The following is a 19,474-nucleotide window of genomic DNA, read 5'->3' as shown; positions in this document are numbered from 1 at the left end:
TCTCTCTCTCTCTCTCTCTCTCTCTCTCTCTCTCTCTCTCTCTCTCTCTCTCTCTCTCTCTCTCTCTCTCTCTCTCTCTCTCTCTCTCTCTCTCTCTCTCTCCTAGTTGATGGCACCTACAGGCCAGTTTGAAGGACAGCTGGACAGAACATACCATAATTCTTGGACCTCAGCTGAGCTCCTCCTCCCCTTTTCCTTCTTTCAAGGAAAGCCCCTTCTTTATGCTTCCTGATTGGCATGATGCTCTCAATGTGTGTCTCTTTCTCATGCTGTGTGGTATTACCTATAGATGACTCCTAGACACTTTCACATACACTACGTAATCAAAAGTACAGTTGAAGTCGGACGTTTACATACACCTTGGCCAAATACATTTAATCTCAGTTTTTCACAATTCCTGACATTTAATCCTAGTAAGAATTCCCTGTTTTAGGTCAGTTAGGATCACCACTTTATTTTAAGAATTTGAAATGTCAGAATAATAGTAGAGAGTGATTTATTTCAGATTTTATTTCTTTCATCACATTCCCAGCGGGTCAGAAGTTTACATACACTCAATTAGTATTTGGTAGCATTGCCTTTAAATTGTTTAATTTGGGTCAAACATGTTGGGTAGTCTTCCACAAGCTTCCCACAATAAGTTGGGTGAATTTTGGCCCATTCCTCCTGACAGAGCTGGTGTAACTGAGTCAGGTTTGTAGGTCTCCTTGCTCGCACACTCTTTCAGTTCTGCCCACAAATTTTCTATAGGATTGAGGTCAGGGTTTTGTGATGGCCAATCCAATACCTTGACTTTGTTGTCCTTTAGCCATTTTGCCTCAACTTTGGAAGTATTCTTGTGGTCATTGTCCATTTGGAAGACCCATTTGCAACCAAGCTTGAACTTCCTGACTGATGTCTTGAGATGTTGCTTCAAGATCCACATAATTTTCCTTCCTAGTGTTGCATCAATTTTGTGAAGTGCACCAGTCCCTCCTGCAGCAAAGCACCCCCACAATATGATGCTGCCACCCCCGTGCTTCACGGTTAGGATGGTGTTATTCGGTTTACAAGCCTCCCCCTTTTCCTCCAAACATAACAATGGTCATTATGGCCAAACAGTTCTATTTCTGTTTCATCAGACCCCGTGTGCAGTTGCAAACCGTAGTCTGGCTTTTTTATGGCTTCTTCCTTGGCGAGCGTCCTTTCAGGTTATGTCAACATAAGACTTGTTTTACTATGGATATAGATACTTTTGTACCTGTTTCTTCCAGCATCTTCACAAGGTCCTTTGCTGTTGTACTGGGATTGATTTGCACTTTTCGCACCAAAATACGTTCATCTCAAGGAGACAGAACACGTCTCCTCCCTGATCGGTATGACGGTGCGTGGTCCCATGGTGTTTATACATGCGTACTATTGTTTGTACAGATGAATGTGGTACCTTCAGGCATTTGGAAATTACTCCCAAGAATGAACCAGACTTGTGAAGGTCTACAATTATTTTTCTGAGGTCTGTAAACAATTGTTGAAAAAATGGACTTGTGTCATGCACAAAGTAGATGTCCTAACTGACTTGCCAAAACTATAGTTTGTTAACAAGAAATTTGTGGAGTGGTTGAAAAACGAGTTTTAATGACTCCAACCTAAGTGTATGTAAACTTCCGACTTCAACTGTATATGGAAACCTGCTCGTCGAACATCTCATTCCAAAATCATGGACATTAATATGGAGTTGGTCCCCTCTTTGCTCCTATAACAGCCTCCACTCTTCTGGGACGGCTTTCAACTAGATGTTGGAACATAACTGCGGGGACTTCCATTCAGCCACAAGAGCATTAGTGAGGTCGAGCACTGATGTTGGCCGATTAGGCCTGGCTTGCAGTCGGCGTTCCATGTGTCTTTTACTGAGGCCACCCTACCATAAAGGCCTGATTGGTGGAGTGCTGCAGAGATGGTTGTCCTTTTGGGAGGTTTTTCTATCTCCACAGAGGAACTCTGGAGCTTGGTCAGAGCCACCATCGGGTTCCTGGTCACCACCCTGACCAAGGCCCTTCTCCCCCAATTGCTCAGTTTGGCCAGGCAACCAGCTCTAGGAAGAGTCTTGGCGGTTCCAAACTTCTTCCATTTAAGAATGATGGAGGCCACTGTGTTCTTGGGCACCTTCAACGATGCAGACATTTTTTGATACCCTTCCTCAGGTCTGTGCCTCGACATAATCCTGTCTCGGAGCTCTACAGACAATTCCTTCAACCTCATGGCTTAGTTTTTGCTCTGACATACACTGTCAACTGTGGGACCTTATATAGACAGGTGTGTGCCTTTCCAAATTATGTCCAATCTATTGAATTTACCACAGGTATTATTTCAATGTTTTAAATTTGTAATACATTTGCAACATTTTCTAAAAACCTGTTTTTGCTTTGCTTTGTCTGTGTGTAGATTGATGAGGAAAAACATTTATTTCATCCATTTTAGAATAAGGCTGTAATGTAACAAAATGTGGAAAAAGGGAAGGGGTCTGAATAGTTTTCAAGTGCAATGTATAGTGTAGTTTGCCTCTGATTTTGTTGTCCACATCAGGTTATTTACTTGTTACCTGTGTGTTAGAATGCTGTGTCCCTTTCACATAATTTGAATGATCCCTTCACTGCCACGTTCTCTCTCTCTCTTTCTCTCCTGGATATACTAGGGGAAGTTACTTTGCTGTTGGCACCAATCCCAGGCTGTCAGACGACATCAACGACTTTATCCCCCTCATCCTAAACTTTACTGACTCTTGTTCAACTTTTCTTGAATTAAATCGGTTATATTGCGTGTTTACATTCGCTTCAAGTGGGCTTTTTTTTACTGAAGGTTGACAGATGACACTTGTATGGAGTATGACATTTCAAAGGGTAACTTGAAGCATAAAAGCCATTTTCCAGTTGGTTTCCTGTCCTAATTTCAACAGCGTGTACCAATGTGGTATATCTGGTATTTTTTTTGTAGTAAATCTCACTCATTTGTGCCCCTGGTCTGGAAACTCAGTTATATTTTAAGACCTATTTTCAACTTCAGTATCCAAATTCCTCTAGCTGCTCCCATAGGATATAGTAATTACAAAAGTGTACAACACAAAATTAGGGCTTAGTTACAAAAGCTCTCATATGGTGTTTTATCATTTGCATTTTAGTGGGCACTATGCTGGCCCAAACGTTCCATTGCCCCAATAAAGCTAAATTATGAATCAGAATGTCATGGGAATTTTCTACCACAAATAATTTGACTAGGATAACAGGGACCGACTTCCTGATGCCTCTGGATCTGGAGATAGATACAGAGAAGATATTGGCTCAATACTCCCCTTCCAAGAAATGACATCCTTCAAGTACTGAGCAAATGTCAAAATTAATGAAATTCCCTTAATTTGAATTCCGAATGTTACTTTGATGGTTGTGATCAACAGTATGACCGTAAGTGTTAATGAAATGAATTACAGCAGCAGTAATTTTATGATCCAGCAGGTGGCTTTACTGAGCAGCCCAAATGAGTAGGGGCAGAGAGCAAGGTGCAGGAGATTAAGGCCATTCTACACAAATCTTTGAGTGATATCAATGCTGTGAGAATACATCTTGATATGGCCTATAGTGGTGACAGACTGTACTGTCAAACAAAGCTGAGAGAGAGTGAAAGACTACTGGAGATGTAGCTTCATCCAAGTCACTGTAGTTAGCCAGTAAATTTGTTAATTGTTGTTAACATTGTTAATGTCACATGCACATGTAGTGAAATGTCTTCCTTGCAAACTCAAAACCCAACAATGCAATAATCAAAAACTATGTGTTACTAGAAAAAAATAGGGGGAAAAATAAATAAGCAATACACAATAAAGTAAGTATACTATATACAGGAAATATTTAAAAAGTAAGTTCCAATACTAACTGTAACTGTGCAGGGATACTGGAGTGACGGAGGTAGATCGGTATAATGGTAAGGTGACTAGGCAACAGAATATAATATAAAAAGAGTAGCAGCAGCTTGCATGTGAGTGGGTGTGCGGGTGTGTAAAGTCAGTATAAATGTATGTGCATATTATGTGTGAGTGAGAAAAATGAGTGTTTGTGTGTGTGTGTTGGTGTGACAGTGTGTAGGGCCCTGTGAGTGTGCATAGAGACAGTGCAAATAATGAAATAAAAGGCCAATAAAGATAAGGTAAACTCGGTCCATGTAGCTATTTTGTTAGCTATTTATCAGTCGTATTGCTTGGGGATAGAAGCTGTTCAAGAGCCTGTTGGTGTCAAACTTGATGCACCTATACCTCTTGCCATGCGGCAGCATAGACAGTCTATGGCTTGGCTGGTTGGGGTCTTTGACAATTATCCAGACCTTCTTTGCACACAGCCTGATATTGTGGTCCTGGATGGCAGGGAGCTCGGCCCTAGTAATGTACTGGACTGTCCGAGGAACTTGAAGTCATGCGTCCTCCGATACACAACCCAACCAAGCCGCACTTAACACAGCGCCATCCAACCCGGAAGCCAGCCACACCAATGTGTCGGAGGAAACACCGTGCACCTGGCAACCTTGGTTAACTTTAAGAAACATTAACAACGGAAAAAATGGTTTCTAAAAATGTCAAGGTAGGAGATCGTTCATCACCGCCAGGGCTTCCCCCAGAACCGACCACCCATTGGGTTAATGGTGGACCCTCTGCCCTACTCATTGCAGGGTTTTTTCTTTATTTTCACTATTTTCTACATTGCAGAATGATAGTGAAGACATAAAAACTATGAAATAACACATATGGAATCAGGTAGTAACCAAAAAAGTGTTAAACAAATCAAAATATATTTTATATTTGAGATTGTTCAAATAGCCACCCTTTGCCTTGATGACAGCTTTGCGCACTCTTGGCATCCAGAAAGTGCCTATGTGGTCCCAAGTCTAAGATTAAGGGTCTCTTTTCCTAGTTTTTTCCTAGTCACGCTGGTATAAAGGATTCGGAGACAGGCGCAGGAATACACAATAGGGGTTTTTAATACACCCAAAATAAACACATATACAAAAACACTGGGCTGTACCCAAACAAAAGAACGAGGGTAAACCTTGTTGAATGACACGGGACAATACCCGTAATACACAATATATAAAGCACACAGCATAAGAGCTTCACCAATGCATAGGTACTCACACGACCAACAGACATGGGAACAATAACCGACAAAGACAGAGTGAACAGAGGGCACATATATAACATGCTAATCAGGGGAATTTTTTAGAGAAGACAGTCCGGGGTTGATGATATTGAATCCCGTTCAGTGAAGCCTAGAAAGCTGGTGACGTAGACCTCCTGAACTGGTGAACAGCATGAGCAGCAGCGCCGGGGGGATCCGTGACAAACATTGGCCATGCTGTCAATGAAGCATGATTTGTGCCGCACTCAAGACAACTGTTAACTTGGAACTGCAAAATCTGACTTTGGTGAGTTCAAAACAACTGGGAACTCTGTAAAAACGAGCTACGACTGGGAAAATAAGTTTGTTGAACTTTCATCCAACTTGGAATTGTACATTTGGAACTCGGGCCTCTTTCTAGAACTATGACCTGAAGATCACTGACGTCATCACGATTCTACTTTTTCCCCCAGAGTTCCCAGTTGTCTTTAAAGCACCATCAATCCAGAGAATGCCAGACTTTGATGACAAAGTTGGATGACAAAATTTGTCCACGAAAGACCACCGCACCACTTTCCTGTTCAAGGGGAGTCCAAAAATGTCTTGTATGCTGCTGCATAAATGATAAAATATGCCAGGGAGATATGTATACTGTAGCTAAGCAAATAATACTAAGTGCATGTTGTGTAGTAAGCTGTTAGTAGCCCTTGTGCCTCACCCTAATAATTTTGTCTATTTTCACCTCTTAATTTCGCCTACTGTTCTGACTTGGTGGTGCACATGTAGCCTTCCTGTTTTTGAGAAATGTAATCATTGAATATTGTAAGAGCTTTCATGGTCTGCTTATATGCCCCCTTTATTTATCTTACGAACGGTTCTGACTTGGTGTACAGGGAGAACACTGTAAGAATTCAGAGTTCTGAATTCTGTTGCTGTACATTTCAAAAGTGCTGAACAAATAGTTATATTGACTATGTTCATCCTAGCTCGCTCATTTATGCCTAATCGAAATTACGGATTGACTCATCCGCTCGTCGTCCCCTTATGCCATAATTTGTACATCTCAGCCATATCAGCTGTTTTTAAAAGGCAGTAAATGAGGCTGAATGAACTGTTTCACTGCCCGACAAGGCTCCGCTGATACCAAGGCGTAGTAGTGGTAAGGTGTTGGGACTTCTATTGTGACTGCTGTTGGGAAAGCTTTATTTAGGCCATAACAGTTTGTGGGCACCGTTTGTCACCGTTATAGTGCAATTAATGTATTGTTTAGTGTTGTGTAGTGACTTTGCTGGCATACATCCCACATTCTCTTTTTTTTGCCCCACCAAGATTTACATGCTGAAATCAACACTGGAGCCATGCCTGTTAATGGTCCATTAATAATGGTCCTGTTAATAACATACAAAAAATCATCCATCTACCTTGCGTATCTATTTGGACAATTTGCACATGTGGATCAAAATTATTGTAATTAATATCATCACCCCCTTTTGAGTTTCTTTGCCCATGGCAGAAGTATATTTCACCTCACCAGTCCTTTTTCCACACAAGTTCTTCTAAAATGGTTGAATAAGACTTTCTCCATATCATTGATTTTCAGCCACTCTGAAAGGTGGTAGATATACATTTCAGAAAAGTAGGCCAATTGTTGTAGCAATTCATGTAGTATCCTCCCCATTATGCCTTTTCCACATTTGCCTTTAAGTAAGCAGGAAATGAGGTTTCAAATCAAAAGCAAAATCGACAATTATCGACAATTTCCTCCTGAGACTAGAGTCCTTTTGGATACATTTCTTCAACACTGTCATCAAGAGGTCTTAACAAGGGTCTAGAAATAAAACCTTTCCATAAAATGTGTTCTGCTCATAGGGGGCTGCTGTTTTCCCATTTTCGTCATCATATCATATACAAAACGATTGATGCATTTGTCTAACCCATATTGTATTTATTGCACACCTCCAGTGCATTCGGAAACTATTTAGACCCCTTGACTTTTCCACATTTTGTTACATTACAACCTTATTCCAAAATGTATTAACTTATTTTTTCCCCCTTATCAATCTACACACAATACCCCATAACGACAAAGCAAAAACAGCTTTTCATACATTTTTGCAAATGTATAAAAAAATGAAATAACGGAAATATCACAATTGCATTAGTATTTAGACCCTTTACTCAGTAGTTTGTTGAAGCACCTTTGGCAGCGATTACAGCCTTGAGTCTTCTTGGGTTTTGCACAACAAGCTTAGCACAAGTGTATTTGGGGAGTTTCTCCCATTCTTCTCTGCAGATCCTCTCAAGCTCTGTAAGGTGTTTCATCGGGTTCAAGTCTGGGCTCTGGCTGTGCCACTCAAGGACATTCAGAGACATGTCCCAAAGCCACTTTTGCGTTGTCTTGGCTGTGTGCTTAGGGTTGTTGTCCTGTTGGACGGTGAACCTTCACCCCAGTCTGAGGTCCTGAGCGCTCTGGAGCAGGTTTTCATCAAGGATCTCTCTGTTCTTTGCTCCGTTCATCTTTCCCTCGATCCTGACTAGTCTCCCAGTCTTTGCCGCTGAACAACATCCCCACAGCGTGATGCTGCAGCCACCATGCTTCACCTTAAGGATTGGTGCCTGGTTTCCTCCAGACGTGACACTTGGCATTCAGGCCAAAGAGTTCAATCTTTGTTTCATCAGACCAGAGAATCTTGTTAATCATGAGAGTCCTTTAGGTGACTTTTGGCAAACTCCAAGCCGTCTGGCCAATCTACCATAACGGACCGATTGATGGACTGCTGCAGAGATGGTTGTCCTTCTCCCATCTCCACAGAGGAACTCTGGAGCTCTGTCAGAGTGACCATCGGGTTCTTGGTCACCTCCCTAACCAAGGCTCTTCTCACCAAGGCTCTTCTTCTCTCTCTGAATGCTCAGTTTGGCCAGGCGGCCAGCTCTAGGAAGAGTCTTGGTGGTTCCAAACTTTTTACATTTAAGAATGATGTTCTTGGGGACCTTCAATGCTGCAGAATGTTTTTGGTACCCTTCCCCAGATTTGTGCCTCGACACAATCCTGTCTCAGAGCTCCATAGCTACTGTCAGCTGTGGGACCTTATATAGACAGCTGTGTCCTTTCCAAATCATGTCCAATTAATTAAATGTACCACTTGTGGACTCCAATCAAGTTGTATAAACATCTCAAGGATGATCAATGGAAACAGGATGCACCTGAACTCAATTTTGAGTCTCATAGCAAAGGGTCTGAATACTTATGTACAGTGCCTTGCGAAAGTATTCGGCCCCCTTGAACTTTGCAACCTTTTGCCACATTTCAGGCTTCAAACATAAAGATATAAAACTGTATTTTTTTGTGAAGAATCAACAACAAGTGGGACACAATCATGAAGTGGAACGACATTTATTGGATATTTCAAACTTTTTTAACAAATCAAAAACTGAAAAATTGGGCGTGCAAAATTATTCAACCCCCTTAAGTTAATACTTTGTAGCGCCACCTTTTGCTGCGATTACAGCTGTAAGTCGCTTGGGGTATGTCTCTATCAGTTTTGCACATCGAGAGACTGAAATGTTTTCCCATTCCTCCTTGCAAAACAGCTCGAGCTCAGTGAGGTTGGATGGAGAGCATTTGTGAACAGCAGTTTTCAGTTCTTTCCACAGATTCTCGATTGGATTCAGGTCTGGACTTTGACTTGGCCATTCTAACACCTGGATATGTTTATTTATGAACCATTCCATTGTAGATTTTGCTTTATGTTTTGGATCATTGTCTTGTTGGAAGACAAATCTCCGTCCCAGTCTCAGGTCTTTTGCAGACTCCATCAGGTTTTCTTCCAGAATGGTCCTGTATTTGGCTCCATCCATCTTCCCATCAATTTTAACCATCTTCCCTGTCCCTGCTGAAGAAAAGCAGGCCCATACCATGATGCTGCCACCACCATGTTTGACAGTGGGGATGGTGTGTTCAAGGTGATGAGCTGTGTTGCTTTTACGCCAAACATAACGTTTTGCATTGTTGCCAAAAAGTTCAATTTTGGTTTCATCTGACCAGAGCACCTTCTTCCACATGTTTGGTGTGTCTCCCAGGTGGCTTGTGGCAAACTTTAAACAACACTTTTTATGGATATCTTCAAGAAATGGCTTTCTTCTTGCCACTCTTCCATAAAGGCCAGATTTGTGCAGTATACGACTGATTGTTGTCCTATGGACAGAGTCTCCCACCTCAGCTGTAGATCTCTGCAGTTCATCCAGAGTGATCATGGGCATCTTGGCTGCATCTCTGATCAGTCTTCTCCTTGTATGAGCTGAAAGTTTAGAGGGACGGCCAGGTCTTGGTAGATTTGCAGTGGTCTGATACTCCTTCCATTTCAATATAATCGCTTGGGAAATCTTTTTGTATCCAAATCCGGCTTTAAACTTCTTCACAACAGTATCTCGGACCTGCCTGGTGTGTTCCTTGTTCTTCATGATGCTCTCTGCGCTTTTAACGGACCTCTGAGACTATCACAGTGCAGGTGCATTTATACGGAGACTTGATTACACACAGGTGGATTGTATTTATCATCATTAGTCATTTAGGTCAACATTGGATCATTCAGAGATCCTCACTGAACTTCTGGAGAGAGTTTGCTGCACTGAAAGTAAAGGGGCTGAATAATTTTGCACGCCCAATTTTTCAGTTTTTGATTTGTTAAAAAAGTTTGAAATATCCAATAAAAGTCGTTCCACTTCATGATTGTGTCCCACTTGTTGTTGATTCTTCACAAAAAAATACAGTTTTATATCTTTATGTTTGAAGCCTGAAATGTGGCAAAAGGTCGCAAAGTTCAAGGGGGCCGAATACTTTCGCAAGGCACTGTAAATAAGGTACTTCACTTTGTTATTTTTAAAACATTTGCAAAAAATTCTAAAATAGGCATTTTAGCATCATAGATTTAGCCTGTGGTAACCAATCAGCATTCAGGATTAGAACCCCCCATTGTATAATTAAGCAATAAGGCAAGAGGGGTTGTGGTACATCGCCAATATAATTTTTTTGTTATTATATATATTTTTTCTTCTCCCAAGTGTCGCAGCGGTCTAAGTCACAGCGGTCTAAGGCACTGCATCTCAGTGCAAGAGGAGTCACTGCAGTCCCTGGTTCGAATCCAGGGTGCATCACATCCGGCCGCGATTGGCCCAGGGTCGCCCTGGTTTGGCCGGGGTAGGCCGTCATTGTAAATAATAATTGGTTCTTAACTGACTTGTTTAGTTATATAAAGGTTAAATAAAAAATGTAATAATAATTAAATATACCACAGCTAAGGACTGTTCTTATGCGCAACGCAGAGTGCCTGGATACAGCCCCTAGCAGTGGCATATTGGCCATATATCACAACCCCCCCAAGGTGCCTTATTGTTATTATAAACTGGTTACCAACGTAGAGCAGTACAAATAAATGTTTTGTCATACCCGTGGTATATAGGTATATAGTCTGATATACCACAGCTGTCAGCTTTCAGGGCTGGAACCACCCATTTATAATGCGGTTTTGATCCTCTTGAACAAGGCCAACATTTGCGAGCAATGCAGTGCTTTGCGCTCTACCATGAGAAAAATATTTATATTTGGGCAAACAGAGATGTGCAAGCAAGGAGAGGGAGACTTGGACAATAGCTTCCAAAAAAGTTTTACAAAGGGCAAAAAAGCTGGCTAACTAGCCATATAAGAAAGACATTTAAACTTACCGCAATGACAAGTAACAGCTGCACTTTGGTGGACATTACGCAAGTGGTAACCTGGTAACGCACGTCTCGATTGACAGGTGGTTGCGCCAGACCACACGCCCATGTGAGCTGTAACCAACCAGATTAGAGTAGCCAAACTGGTCTATTAAAACCTAATCTGATTGGTTAGAAGACACAGGTTCCACTTCCAAGAGCTCCTGCTCTCTCTCTCTCTCAATTAAATGAAATGAAATGAAATGCAAAGGGTTTTATTGGCATTTGGAATCGTATTTTTACATTGCCCAAGCAAGTGAAATGGATAATAAACAAAATAATCAACAAAAAATAAACATTACACTCAAAACGTTCCAAAAGAAAAGGGACATTTCTCTCTCTAGCTCTCTCTCTCTCTCCCTCCTTCCTTGCAAATCGCTGTTTGCACCTCTACACATATTTTTGTCATGGTAAAATGCACTTTACCTACATATGTTCTTCTCTTTCGTGTAATGTAAGTTTCAAGAAGATGTGTTAAATCCTCAATGAAGCATTAGCGTTCTTGGATGCAACGGAAAGATTTCCACGGTCGTATTAGTTAACAGAAAAAAACGACAGGCACATGCAAGAGTATCAGACTCACAGGACTAAAATGAAAGCAAGCAATCTATCAAGGTTTACGTGACAAGTGGATTTTGCGCCACTCAAACACAGGAAATAGATGGCTGAAAAGGACAGATCACTAAGATCTGTCCTTTTCACTAAGAGCATTTATATTTCCCCTCATCCCTCCCTGCACCTATCCATGCATTTTTTAATTACCCTTATTAGTAAATAGGCTCACAGGCTTTCATCTCTCCAACTCCCTCTTTCCACAACTCTCTTTTCATCTTCGCCATTCTTTAACAGGTATGACAAACATCAGTACCTTGTCAACATGCACTCCTCTCGTTTTTTTAATTGTCTTTTCTCTTTTTCTCTGTCTTCCCTCTATCTCTTTGATGGTGACCACTTACTCTCCCAAAAGTCTGCCTGCCTGTCTCTCATTGCATGTCTGTCTGTTTGTCTGTCTGCCTGTCTATGAGGAAGATAAAATATTCAAACATTCTCATTTGTGAAGCATCTCTTCATTTCCTCATGTTTTTGCTTTCCTTTCACTACCAGGCTATCTTCTCTGTATTGTTCCTATTTCTAATCATTGAAACATTCCTTATTTTGCTGTATATCTCTGTCCATTTACTAGTCACTGTTCACAATATAAGCCATGGCCTATTGCACTGTGAAAAGAGAGAGAGGGGGAGAGAGAGAGAAAGAGGTGAGGGAGATTAGATTAGATTACATACAGGGTTTAGGAGACAGAAACTGCACAGAGAAACACAGGGAGACAAAGAGACAAGACCAAGGTTGCTGTATCCTGCCATTGTAGGGACACCAGGTTTGTGGGGTGTAGATGTAGGTAGAATGTGTGCTGCTATTGCATGACTGAAGGTGTTATTATTGAATATTGTACGTTAGGATGAAAAGTAATGCTTGATCACTCTGCATTGTAATTGTGTGTGTGTGTGTGTGTGTGTGTGTGTGTGTATGTGTGTGTGTGTGTGTGTGTGTGTGTGTGTGTGTGTGTGTGTGTGTGTGTGTGTGTGTGTGTGTGTGTGTGTGTGTGTGTGTGTATGTGTGTGTGTGTGTGTGTGTGTGTGTGTGTGTGTGTGTGTGTGTGTGTGTGTGAAAGCATGGATATGGATATGGACTTGGAGAGGATCATTCAGTGCATCAAACAAGGAGACCAGGACAGTGTCCAGATACACCTGGACCACTACAACACTCAGGTACTACACTGCCTGTGTTACTATGACTACCACACTACTGTAAACAACTGTCTGTAACCATGACTACCACACAGTGTGGCTGTCTGTTTCCATGACTACAATTCTCCACGACTGCACCATGTATCCTTGACTGTTTTCTTATACCCTCTCCTTCTCTTTCTCTTTCCAATTCTCTTTCTCCCTCCCTCCCACATATCTTCTCCACAGTATGCTGAATGCTTCTTCTTCAATATTGAGGAGAGGGAAAGAAGAAAGGTGAGGATGAGGAAAAGACTTGAACTACTCTTTATTTCTGTCATTCCTTTGCATCTTTTCTCCGTTGCATCTCTATTTCATTCTTCCATCATCCCTTAATTTCTATTTCTTTCGCCCTCTGTCCTTTCCCATCTCTCTCTCTCTGTCTATTCCCCTGGCCTGTCCCTGCCCTCTCAGTGTCAGGCCACCAGAGGCTCAGATTAACCATGTAATTAGACAAAATCCTGCTCATCCCCCGCCACTCATCTTTATCTCTCTCTTTCGCTCATACTCCATCCCTGTCCTTCTCCTCCCCTCCCTGTCTCGCTGTCCTATCTATCTCATGTCCTCTTTTTTTCTTTCCTTCTTTCTTTCTCTCTCTTTCTCACTTCCAACTGGGCACAGACGTCATTTCAATTTCCAGTTTTGATTTACATTTGGTTGTGTTGTCAAATAACGTGAATTGAATGTGACATCAACAAAAAAGATCACCATCTCATTGAGTTGGGTAAAAGAAAACACAAAATTCCCTTATGTTGATGACTTCTTGAAAATCCAATCAGTTTTCCATGTTGATTCAACGTTATCACATTGAATATTTTTTTTTAATGAAGTAGAAACAATGTTGATTCAACCAGTTCTTGTCCAGTGGGATGGTTCTTTTCCACCTCCCTCCCCTACAGTAATCTTCTCCCTATCATCCCCTTCTTTCCCTCTCTTCTGTCATCCCCTTCAGCTCCTCTCTTCTCTCTCTGTCGTATCTCTTCATAATGTTAATGATGTCATTATTCATCATTTCTATGTCTTCTTTCTTCCACCTATAATGGCTCTACTATAATGGCTGTGCAAATGACTGCAGCAAAAAGAGCTGGATGAGGTAAAAAAGACAAACTCATTACACCATCAGAAAGAGAGAGAGATAGGAATACAGGGGGGGAGAGAGAGACCGAGAGAAAAGAATAGAGAGAAAAGGGAAGAGAGAGGGAGGGGGAAGCTGAGCTGACAGGTCCTTACTCAACATTACACTAATCTCCATTCAGCGCAGTGTTTCATTAGTGGGTGTGTGTGGGTGGGTGTGTGTGAGTGCGTGCCTGTGTGTGTGTGTGTGTGTGTGTGTGTGTGTGTGTGTGTGTGTGTGTGTGTGTGTGTGTTTGTGTGTGTGTGTGTGTGTGTGGCCTACGCAAGTGTGTGTGTGTGTGTGTATGTGTGTGTACTCCAAAGCTAATTGTGTGTAATGACTCAACCTACTCCCCCCATTAACCCTCACCAGTTCAGGAAGAACAAAATGAGGGACTTTGTTCCCGACTCTGACTCTGATTTCAACTCAGACTCAGATGACGCTGAGGACCAGGATCTCCTTCTCAGACGGGTGAGTCAGGGTGTGTGTGTGTGTGTGCATGGATTTCTCTATTTCTACCTGTTGCTCTTTTCAGTTAAACTGAATTCTCCTCTCCTCTCCCCAGAGGCTGGCTGCAGCCCTGGTGTGGTTTATCCGTACCCAGCTCCAGCCGGGGGTTCTGAGAGTGACCCTGCGTACGCTACGTATCCTGTCCCGCGACCGGCAGGCTCTGGCGCCCCTGGTGACCGACACCGCCCTCCTCACCCTAGCCCACCTGGGCGGCATAACCTCCCTGCCCATCCCCGAAGGCCAGGAGGAAGACGAGGAGGAAGGTCATGATGCCGAGAGAGAAGATTACGGCTATGTCCCCTGTGACATCAGTTCGGATGCCTGTAAACAGAGCGACACAGAGGCCAGTGAGTGCAGTAGAGGCGCTAATGCTAATGCTAGCTTGTTAGCAGTTAGCAATGTGGATGCTAACGTTGTCGGTGCTAGCCCGACCCAGCACTCCTTGGCCCAGGCTTCCACTCAGACCTGTCCAGCCCTGGATACGGCCAACAACAGCCAAGGTGGAGCAACGACATCGCCATCAGTGACCAGGGACCCCTGCTGCACCCTCAGTACAGAAACCTGCCATGACAACCTGCGCTCTGTCTCCACGGAAACCTGCACTGCCGAACACCACTGCTCTCCGGGTCATGGAGCTCTGGTGCGCGGAAAGAAGGATGCCCGGGAAGAGATGGATGAAGAGGAGGACAAAGAAGATAAAGAGGAAGATGACCAGGTGGGGAGGAGGGAGGCCCTAAAAGCCCTTTGTAATATAATCTACAACAGTCAGAGGGCGCAAGAGAGGGTCAGCGCTCTGAGGTGAGGGAGAGCAACTGTTGGAGTACAGCAAAAACTATATCTAGTATGGCATCACTTCCCTCATCTCTCTCGCTCTCTCGCTCCCTCTCTCTCTCTCGCTCTTTCTCTCTCTCTCTCTCTCTCTCTCTCTCTCTCTCTCTCGCTCTCTCTCTCTCGCTCTCTCTCTCTCTCTCTCTCTCTCTCTCTCTCTCTCTCTCAGACTGCTCTCTGGTCTATCTGACAAGCTGAAGCAGGGGATCAGTACCAAAGCTCTTCCCAGTGGTCAGTTTTATGAACTACGGCTGCTCTTTCTGCTGACGGCTCTGAGACCAGAGCTCAGGGTGCAACTGCAGCAGGTAACAGCCTAGAGGAGGATGGAGTTGTGGTTTCCCTGCTAATGGTTAGGCGTATGATTTGGGATGGGTAGGTCTACTGTATGCCCCTCTCTCCTGCCATCTCTCCATCTCTCTTTCTTTTCTCTCTCTCTCTCCATATCCCCCTGTCTCTCTTTGTTAGGAGCGAGGGGTGTCCATGCTGACTGCAGCTCTGGAGCAGTGTCTGTCTGCGCGGTGGGGGGAAGAGTACGAGGTGCTGAGTGACCACAGTGCGCCCCCTATCTCTAAGGAGGTGTCACAGCGAGCTGTGGAGATCCTCAAGACCCTGTTCAACATCACATTCAGCTTCCACAGACAGGAGCCAGACGAGGTGGGTGGAGGAGAGTCCTATAGAATTAAAATGTGGCTTTGTCCCAAATAGCATGATCTATTCCAATATCTGTACCTTGTCCGTCTTCTATGGGGCATCCTTGGCTTTTAGTTTGTGAGTAGGTAAGAGTAGGTAGCTAGGAGCTATCTCAAAATACTAATCCAGTACTTTTTAAGCTAAGACTGGGGGTTAGTTTAAACTGATCCTAGATCTGTGGTCAGGAGGCCTTTTTAAAGTCACCTCTTTTCTTTGTGTCCCTCTCAGGAGGATGCAGCTCTCTATCGCCGCCTGGCTGCAGTGCTACGTCACTGCCTGCTGCTGACCTGTGACGGAGAAGAACTCACTGAGGAGATACAGGGGTATGCACGAGGGCTTCTGCTGTCCCCTCTTCTCTTGTATATCCATGCATTTGTATTTGCATCTTTATTTTGAAAGTAATGGTGGCCATTCTAGGTGTTGTCAAAATGTTTACTTTTTCATGGCGAAGTAGAAAAGATATGTTCTGAATAATTTTGAAATGGGTGCCATTTCAGGTTTGCCCCATGTCTCCTTACCTCTGATCCCTGACCCTTAACCCTTGACGTTTAACCTATAACCCTCCATAGGCACACAGTGAATGTGCTCTCTGCCCTACCCCTACAATGTCTGGACGTGCTGCTGTCTGTGCGTCTGACGGAGGGTTCACAGGAGTGGGAAGGGGTCAACATGGACACTGTCCACACCCTACTCACCTTCATGGAGAGACGCCTGGACAGGGTGAGGCAGAGGAAGAGGGAGGAAGGGACTGAGAGAGAGAGGAAAGTGGGGAGGAAACGAGGGAGGAAAGGAGGCACCTATCTCATATGAGGATGCTGTTTGCTTCCACATGGTGTACAGTGGAGGGTTGCATCTCAATAGAGCATAGCTATGGAAGCATACCGGGTGTGTATAAAGGGTCATAAGCTGACAAAATCACCTATGAATTTGTTATGAAGGGTCAGAAGTTGAAGGAGAAACTGACTCCAGTCCTGAATCTGTTGACTGAGAGCTGCCGCGCTCACCGCGAGACACGCCACTACCTCAGACAACAGGTACTGTTCTCAACTGTTGGGCTGAAACTCCAACTGATTATTGTGGCTTTAATACGGTATGAAAATGTTAGTCTGATGTTCGGTTTACATTGTTGTGTTGGAGAAGCCTGCTTCGACTTGTGATATTGGGGCCTCTGTCTGTCCCCTCCCTACATGGGTTCTGGATAGCAGCTAACTGGTTGAGCAGGTTTCTGCTCCCACCCAGCACTAACACCTGCCTCTGCCTGTCCACCGCTACAGATCCTCCCCCCTCTGAGGGACGTGGCCTTGAGGCCGGAGCAGGGGGCCACAGTGAGGGGACGTCTGGTGCGCCTGATGACCCACATGGACACGGACATCAAGCACTGTGCTGCCGAGCTCCTCTTTGTGCTCTGCAAAGAGAACGGTGCCCACATCATATCACACACCTGTCACACTTACTAGCTCCTCATTTCAAAGTAACTCTTGGTTAGAAGGACCCACTCGTATCACAGCATACTTACTAACCCCTCATAGCACATGTAGTAACTCATATAAACCCCCCCCCCCCCCTCCCCGCTTCATCTCCGTTTCAGTTAGTGACAATCCAAGTGTGTGAAATAGATGGATGTTGCCATCTTATGTTTCTCCCTCTCTGTCTGTCTCTCAGTGAGTCGTTTTGTGAAGTACACAGGCTACGGTAACGCAGCAGGTTTGCTGGCAGCGAGGGGCTTGCTGAGTGGAGGTCAGGTGACCCACGCCCAGTACTCTAGCGACTCAGACTCTGACACAGAGGAATACAGGTGTGTAAAACAACCATTGATAATGTCACAAACACAACACTTTGTAATACTGTTTAGGGACACAATGCATTTTTAGGCTTGTGTTACATTACTCTGACTGATAGATTGGACTTGGAACTATCAAAACGGCATAAATCGGAGTATGCAACAGAAGCAATTTTAGATTGTTAGGAGTGGACAGTAATTACAAGGGAGGTGTTTGTAACTGTGTTCCACAGGGAAGCTAAGAGGCGCATCAACCCAGTGACGGGGAGGGTGGAGGAGGAGCAGCCAGACCCCATGGAGGGAATGACGGAGCAGGAGAAAGAGCAGGAGGCACTAAGACTCATCAGCCTGTTCAACAGGCTCTCACGGTGTGTGTATTTGTGTGTGTGTGTGTGTCTGTGAGTACATATCTGTTTCAGCTAGTGACTATCCAAGTGTGTGATATAGATGGATGTTTCCAATTTCTCTCTTTCTCCCACTGTCTCTCTCAGGGACAAGATCATCCAACCCGTGGGAGTGATGACAGGGGGGGGACTGGAGCCCCTGTGTGGTCAGATGAGGGGGAGCACTGTAGAAGAGGTGGAATCAGAGGGAGAGAGTGAGGAAGAGAGGGAAAAGTAAGGAGGTTAGAAAATAAAAATGAGAGATGGGAGGGTGATTACAAGAATTTACAGCATAGGATGGTGAAGAGACAGAAAGAGTAAGAGAGATAAGAGGTTGGTTTGTATTTATATAGCACAGTTGTGGAAAAAGTACCCAATTGTCATACTTGAGTAAAAGTGAAGATACCTTGAAATTGACTGAAGTGAAAGTCACCCAGTAAAAAGTATCTGGTTTATCAAGTATCCAAAGTAAAATACAATGCTAAAAATACACTTAAGTATCAAAATTAAAGGGAAATGTTATAAATCCTTTCAAATTCCTTATATTAAGCAAACTAGACTGAACAATTGATTTGTATTTATTCATGGATAGCCAGGGACACACTCCAACAATCAGACATCATTCACAAACAAAGCATTTGTGTTTAATGAGTCCACCAGATCAGAAGCTGTAGGGATGACCCACTTATTTTCTTGATAAGTGTGTGAATTGAATTAGCATTCGAAATGTAACAAGTACTTTTGGGTGTCAGGGAAAATGTATGGGAGTCAAAAACTACATGTTTTATTTAGGAATGTGGTGGAGTAAAAGTAAAAGTTGTATTAAAATATAAAGAATAAAGTACCGATACCCCCCCCCCCAAAAAAAAATACTTAAGTAGTACTTCAAAGTATTTTTTGCTTAGTTACTTTACACCACTGATATAGCACCTTTCCTCCATTTACCTGAAAGCACTTTACTTTGGAGCGTGTGTCTGTACCCCACCTCATCTGTCACTATGTGTAGCGCTAGTCTGAATATACTGTATGCGGTAGCATCACCCACCAAAACACAACTCTTAGAATCACTGTTTAGCCAGGTACATTCCCTGAGAAGAAAATGTCAATTAAAAAAACACTAGAAAAGGGACAAGAAGCAGAGAATAGAGCCCTCAGATTCCTTGGCAATCGTAGTGTTGTTTTAGCTTCCATATCCTATATTTTCCCACTCTGGTTCCTCTCCTGGAGATACCCCCACTTATGTTCAAGGGTGCAATGCCATTTGCTTGTAACAGGGGATATATCTGGTTGAGTGTGTGGTATGTTTGTGTTCCTGTTCCTGTACCTGTACCTGTACCTGTACACTCCACCCAGCCAAGGAGCCAATCCACTCTGAGGACATTAATCCCAATGTGGAACAGATATCACAATTGGACTGAAGAGGGAATAACAGGTCCATAATGATTGTAATCAATGATGTGGGAGCAGTTATTGTGCAGGTGTCTGTCCCTGTCATG

General features: G+C 43.4%; 1 protein-coding gene across 2 annotated transcripts; it reads left to right on the top strand.

Moving 5' to 3' along the window:
* The first annotated feature begins 12,185 nt into the window (after window positions 1–12,185).
* Window positions 12,186–19,067, top strand: si:ch211-195b15.7 (synembryn-A). Of its 2 annotated transcripts, none has more exons than XM_036937944.1 (15): window positions 12,186–12,264; window positions 12,559–12,655; window positions 12,863–12,910; window positions 13,749–13,766; window positions 14,160–14,258; window positions 14,353–15,095; window positions 15,295–15,430; window positions 15,591–15,779; window positions 16,044–16,138; window positions 16,385–16,535; window positions 16,754–16,849; window positions 17,090–17,234; window positions 17,478–17,610; window positions 17,829–17,963; window positions 18,087–19,067. In XM_036937944.1, the coding sequence occupies exons 2-15, from the start codon at window positions 12,560–12,562 to the stop codon at window positions 18,214–18,216; spliced, it is 2,214 nt and encodes a 737-aa protein (XP_036793839.1). In that variant the 5' UTR covers window positions 12,186–12,264; window position 12,559; the 3' UTR covers window positions 18,217–19,067. The 2 variants fall into 2 exon arrangements, with proteins under 2 accessions (XP_036793839.1, XP_036793840.1); XM_036937945.1 differs by having other exon boundaries at window positions 12,210–12,281.
* Window positions 19,068–19,474: the final 407 nt, after the last annotated feature.

The sequence above is a fragment of the Oncorhynchus mykiss genome, chromosome 12, assembly GCF_013265735.2.
Source record: "Oncorhynchus mykiss isolate Arlee chromosome 12, USDA_OmykA_1.1, whole genome shotgun sequence".
In the NCBI taxonomy this organism is placed as follows: Eukaryota; Metazoa; Chordata; class Actinopteri; order Salmoniformes; family Salmonidae; genus Oncorhynchus; species Oncorhynchus mykiss.
The sequence above is the reverse complement of the archived record's forward strand: the minus strand, read 5'-3'. Positions and strand labels throughout refer to the sequence as shown.

What these genes read in the sequence shown, in the direction of transcription:
- si:ch211-195b15.7 (XM_036937944.1), top strand. Translation starts at nt 12,560, where the DNA reads ATGGATATGGATATGGACTTGGAGAGGATCATTCAGTGCATCAAACAA. An exon ending in AGGATCTCCTTCTCAGACGG is followed by an intron (nt 14,259 to 14,352) that starts GTGAGTCAGGGT and finishes TCCTCTCCCCAG; the next exon opens with AGGCTGGCTGCAGCCCTGGT. An exon ending in TCTGACACAGAGGAATACAG is followed by an intron (nt 17,611 to 17,828) that starts GTGTGTAAAACA and finishes TGTGTTCCACAG; the next exon opens with GGAAGCTAAGAGGCGCATCA.